Source organism: Crassostrea angulata, chromosome 6 (assembly GCF_025612915.1).
Source record: "Crassostrea angulata isolate pt1a10 chromosome 6, ASM2561291v2, whole genome shotgun sequence".
Classification (NCBI taxonomy): domain Eukaryota; kingdom Metazoa; phylum Mollusca; class Bivalvia; order Ostreida; family Ostreidae; genus Magallana; species Magallana angulata.
Genome location: NC_069116.1, coordinates 40878052 through 40884050, shown reverse-complemented (window position 1 = coordinate 40884050; position 5999 = coordinate 40878052). Strand labels below are relative to the sequence as shown.

General features: G+C 35.4%; 1 protein-coding gene across 1 annotated transcript; it reads left to right on the top strand.

The window, feature by feature from the left end:
- The first annotated feature begins 342 nt into the window (after window positions 1-342).
- LOC128187511 (uncharacterized) lies at window positions 343-2473 on the top strand. The gene is made up of 6 exons (XM_052857934.1): window positions 343-623; window positions 735-915; window positions 1025-1123; window positions 1254-1352; window positions 1483-1649; window positions 2199-2473. Exons 2-6 carry the CDS (start codon window positions 737-739, stop codon window positions 2471-2473), a joined length of 819 nt encoding a protein of 272 aa, XP_052713894.1. The 5' UTR covers window positions 343-623; window positions 735-736.
- Window positions 2474-5999: the final 3526 nt, after the last annotated feature.

The following is a 5999-nucleotide window of genomic DNA, read 5'->3' as shown; positions in this document are numbered from 1 at the left end:
GTAATCTAGATATATTTCACTTATAAAAAACGGACAAAACTCCGAGATTGGTTACTTTTATCCTTCATATTTCATAGAAAATGGTTGTTTAAAACATGATTTTTCATTGTGTGTAACAAGGGACACCCTATGAAACAAAGATATTGCTATGAAGCACCATTTATAGAATTCATATCTTGAATTTCATAAATCTTTAGGCACCTTTTATTAACTAGATCTTGACCTTAAGGTATCCGTACCTCATTAGACCACGTGACTAAAGCTTCTGTGTCGTGACTCATCGATGATTGCCGGTAATTGTCGGATATTAATATAAATATTTTTAAAAACCTAGTAGCTGAATTCAAAAAAGATTGAGACTGAAGAGTGGAAAAAAGGTCGCCGAGTCATTGAATGGAGATGTTTGATAGATTCGTTAAGTCATTGTTTAGTGTGTAAGATGGGACCATTACAACTTACATATGAAAACATTAAAGGTGAAATAAAGATGGGGTTGGGAGGGTAGTTGTATATTCAGTGCAGCAACTGCGGTCAGTTGAATAACGTCCCATACGGCAGTACATACACCAAACCATCAACAAGAGGGCAGAAAATATTCACAGTGAACACAAAGTTGGGTGCAGGTAATTTCATAATGTTTTTGATTTTGTATAGGATGCTATAAGCTGTTTAAAACAGAAATTTTCATGTATATGTAAATGAGCATTTCTTATTTTCTGAGTGTGTTATTGCAGCAATGATTGACTCAATTGGAGGGCCACAACGAGTCAACAATTTCCTTACCACCCTAGTTCTCCCATCAATATCACACAAAAATCCGAAATGCATGGAGAGACGAGCTGGGAATCTGATTGAGACTTATGCTGACAAAAGTATGGCCAGTGCAACAGAAGCATCTTTCGATGCTGAAATGAGGTTAGCATTAAATATAGTATGATACAATCCAATTTTTTGCTTTAGTGGAGAATAAATGAACACAGAGCATTTCAAATTAATTGAACACAAAAATTAAATACTGTTTTAGTGACATCTCAAACTTGGAAGAAAAGAATACACCATTCGTTCAGCATGCAACTTTTGATGAGGAGTTGGGTACTGCAGTTATAGATGGAGAATTTCTTGGGTATACATTATAAGATTCTTAGAATCATAATGAATGACAAATGGCTGCACATTTTATAGACCCCTATCTTGAATAAAATTGTTGTTTTAAAAAGTGATACCTATTTCTACACATCATTCTGTTTATTTAGTGATCCTGCAATACTTAAGAAACGAGCTACTGTCTTTGAAGAGCAGACAGGAAGTTTTGATTCAGGAAATCATAATGATTATGATGATGATTATGAAGTGTAAGAACATGAATAATTTACAATTTTTGTTTTTTATAATACCTACAAGTAAATATCTATGGCAAACAACAGCTTATGTGAACTATTTACACACATAAATTGGTCAGTAAGGGATACTTTTTAATTTTAGAAAACATCAAATGTGCATGAATGTACAGGTAGGCCAGACTAAATCCAAGATGAGAGGGCAAGGAATAGTTGTTCCTAAGAAGTTAAAGTTTAAACCTTTGACAAGAAAAGGAATGTCTTTGTGTGCAGATCATGGCTGGCAAAAAAAGGGATTTGATAGTCTCACAGGTAAAAAAAAAAAACCCTAAAACTAGTGATTAAATTGTATACTAGTATATTAAAATATCTTGAATGCTGTGTCAATTTTCATTACCATAAAAATTGAATCATTCAACAGGCCACACTTTTTTGCTGAGCAAAAGTAAGTATGGCAATGAAGTTCTCAAAACTGTTGTTAAACATCGAACGTGTTCAGTTTGTAAATGGTGGAAACGAAATAGACCCGGACAAAAGGTTCGTAACCATAGATGTGTCTGGAATGACAGGGGTTCATGTAAGTTAATGGAAGGAACATCAGGGATTCAGGCAATAAAGGAGATGATGTCGCAAAATACGCCAGTTGAAGTTATTGAGGGCGATGGAGACAACACTGTGATACCAAGAATAGAGAATGAACGGGGGGGTTAGAATCAAGAAAAAACTGGATCGTAACCACTGTGTCAAAAATATTGTCAAGCAATTATATGACTTGCGAAACAGTAAAGAATCAAAGATCAGCAATCAGGTGATTCAGCACTTCACAAAATGCATCAAGTATGTCTTTGCAAAAAAATCAAGGTGATCCAGATGGCACGCGCCAGAACTTGGAAGCATTAGTGCCACACCAGTTTGGGGACCATACCAAGTGTGTTCCGAGATTTTGTGGATACAAGAGAAAGCCGGATGAGACTTACTTGCATAAGAGTTTACCTTTCAAGACATCATTAAGTGACCCAATTTTGAAGGAAAAGCTTCATAAAATATTTGAACCTGTGATTGCCAAAGCTTCATTGTACAGTGATTTAGGCTCTAGCCAAGCATGTGAACATGCAAATCGAGCAGTCAGTTTATGAGCACCTAAACATCTACATTACGGGGAAAGTGAAAGCCTTGATTTTCGTGTTAAAGCTACTGCAGCATGTATAAATGAAGGTCGAAAATACTTGCCAGAGGTAAAAGTGTTAAATGTTATGATGTTTGTTTATTGTTGAGGTTACTGTTGACAGATTTTTCCAATTTTAGCACTTTACATATATTTTTTTTTTTGAGTTGCAAAAATTAACCCATTGATAAGACATATATTTCTAGATCATGTATATATGAAGATCTTATTTTCTTAGTCTGATTATTGGCATCAATTTTTATGAAAAATAATGGATGTTATTTTTAATGAAACAAAATATTTTCAGGTATTTAGAGAACACAGTCTATCCCCTGGTTATTACACTCAGAAATACTCAGAGAAGATGGACAATGAAAGGAAAAAACGACATGAAAGGTCAAAGTTGCCTGTGAAGAAGCGGCGGCGATTGGAATTGAAGCAGGAGCAGATCACTCAAAAAGGCGCCAATGAAGCAGCTGAAGGAGATACATATCAATCAGGTAAAGTACAATTACAGACATTAATTCTGGATTGATTTTAGTATGATTGGAACCTTTACATATAATAAGAACATTCTGCATATCTTTAGAAGTTGGACTATCTGACCAAGTAGACATTCAAACCATTCCTGAAGCTGTTCCAAAACCAGGATTTGCAAGGGCGATCATCTGAATGATGTTCAAGAAAATAGGGTCGTAATTGATCTGGAAACTACTGGATTGAGTAAGAATACATAATTTTATTTGAATATTTGAGTTTCAAATATCAAAGTATTAAAATTATATTACATTTATTCAGATACTGTAAAACGAGAAAAGATGACGCACTACAAATTTTAGCGACTTTGGCGCAACAGCTGCCTCTGAGCGCCAAAATTAATAGTGCGCCAATGATTTTCCATATGCATTAAATTTATGCAAGCTGCAAAACAATAACGTCAGTCCATTTTTAAGGCTATATAGAAGTGTTCATTTAAATATCAGATGCTGTCGGTTCTGTTTGTTTAAACAATTAAATGTGATTAAGCGTGGCGATCGTTAACGCTGACAATACATGATTGATCATAATTTCTTTGATCTCTGGTTAATGGATATAAAGATAACAAGATGATACCTATGTGTGTTATTTTAATGTAAAATTACTGTGAAAAAGATATTCTCAGGTGATCGAAACTCATTGCCTGACGTCATGACGTCAGGCATATCTAAGGTTTAAAAGTTGCAATCTCCGAAACAGTGCAGACAATGAGACAAGCTATATCATGATATTTCACAAAAAAGATCAACCGATGCATGTTTAAGATGTCAGCATTTACGTTCATAATTGATGAAAATGTTTTAAGGCATGTAATAACAACAGCGAGCAAGAGTTTTCAAGTTTTCAAGGGACGGTCACCATGCAGAGCACGTGTGTAATCCTGATTTAAAAATAGATCAGCATTCCGCCATATTTGAACGGTGAAAAAGGGGGAGGGGTCATCGCAACAAGTTGTAACATATTGTCTTATACGGTACAATGTAAGTAATATTTGGTGTTGGGTTATCATTATTACAAGAGAGTCATCAGTTTAGATTAAAACAAATATATATTTATAAAGCTGGAATGTTTACTGGAAGAACTAAATCGCCAAAGCGGGGTGTGACCCGATTTTCGTTCAGTTGGGCGATTTCATTAATCTTGAAATGGGAACATAACTCGGGTGTCTTACTAAATGTACATTACTACATTTAACAATTACTAATCAAGTGTGTTTCTTAATTCGATAGATTTCTTCCAAAACATCCGATCCAAAGTATTATATACATGTATGTAGCTGTTACAAAACAAATGTCAAAAAATGCATCTAACCCACCCCCACCCCCAATGGATTTCTGCCAATGGATTAGTTCATTCGTTACGTGAACGGTAAAGCAGGATTTCGCGCCTAAATGTCTCATTCATAGTTTTTGCGCGCCGATTAGTTGACGAGTCCGTTGGGATCATGCAAATACCCCAAAGCACACCGTGTGTTTACATCACATGTACGTAGCATCGGGGGTTGGGTTGAGGGAGGCTGTTTCCTCCTCCCCTCTTTTTTGACAGCTGGCACTTTTCTGAACTTTATAGGATAAATGGAAATATCATGGATTCCCCCCCCCCCCCCCCCCACCTCCACTTTTGTAGGAGCCTGCAACAATGAAACTGCAAATAGGGAGTTCTAATTGAATTAAAGTTACAGTTAGGGTTTTTTCGTGAATTTGAGAATTCATCCATTTTTAATTGCTTGTCAAGATGATTTTGATGAAGCTGCCCACACACATTCAAAAACAATACGTGTTTGTATACCCTCTCATATTTCATAAGGTTGGAATAATTTTGTTTAGTCAGGCAAGCTTTTTGGAAAGCTATTACTTGTGGTAAATGTAGCATTCGATTTCACTTTTAGTTTCGGGACTCTTCTAGTGTTATCCAAGTCGACACGTTAAATTCAAAGTCCGATAACTCAAATTTGTTAACCAACAAAAATTACACATCATCGCCAAAAAATGAAGTTTTCATATCTCTCTACTGACGATTTACACAAAAGTAAGTGTATTGTTCTCAACGACAGTTCACCGTGCATGCGAGATAGAAATCAAAGTCGTTGTGTTCACGTGCTTGAGTGAACACAGAACTTTTTGGGCGTGATCGTTTATCAAACAACAAAATTTTTTGTATTTTTTACAGAAAAGATGCATGCGCTAAAATATAGTTGCGCTTAAGTACTGGCACTTGCGTTTGCGCTAAAATACGTATGCGCCAAATTTTCTCGTCTCACAGTATAATATATGTATTTATACACATTGGTAGTTTTAAACTCAGTATAATGGTGTCTATTTCAGTCCAACGAGGATTAATGCCTCACATAACAGATTGCTGCACAGGATATGTCTACCAATGCCAAGTTTTCATGTTACGTTTCCCCGAAGGTACCTACATGTATCAATGAAAAGGCTGAGCATACGACAGGAATATCCTGGGATGGAGAACGCATGACAGTTTATGGAACACAAGTTGCAACAGTTTCAATATCAGAAGCACTTTCAAAAATTTTCAATTTTTTGAAAAAATATAGGCAATGTCATTTTAATTGCACACAATGGAAGGGTTTTTGATTTTCAGATTTTGTCGTATACAATTTGTAGACTTGGAAAGATGAACGAATTATTGAATTATGTCTTAGCATTTGTGGATACTTTGTCATTATTTCGTTCAAAAGTACCCAAACTTGCCAGTTATAAGCAAGAATTTTTAGCTAAACATTTCTGTCTTGAATCATACAATGCTCATGATGCAGTAGACGATGTCAACATGTTAGCGAAAATGTTATGTGCAAGTGGTACAGAAAAACTAGATTATGTAAAACATTCATATGCATCTAATTGTCACTTTATACAAGAAAAATTCAATCTTGCTAAGACGCAAGATATTGATAGTCTTCATTGTCTTGTAGCCAGTGGTGTACTCAAATTAGCAAC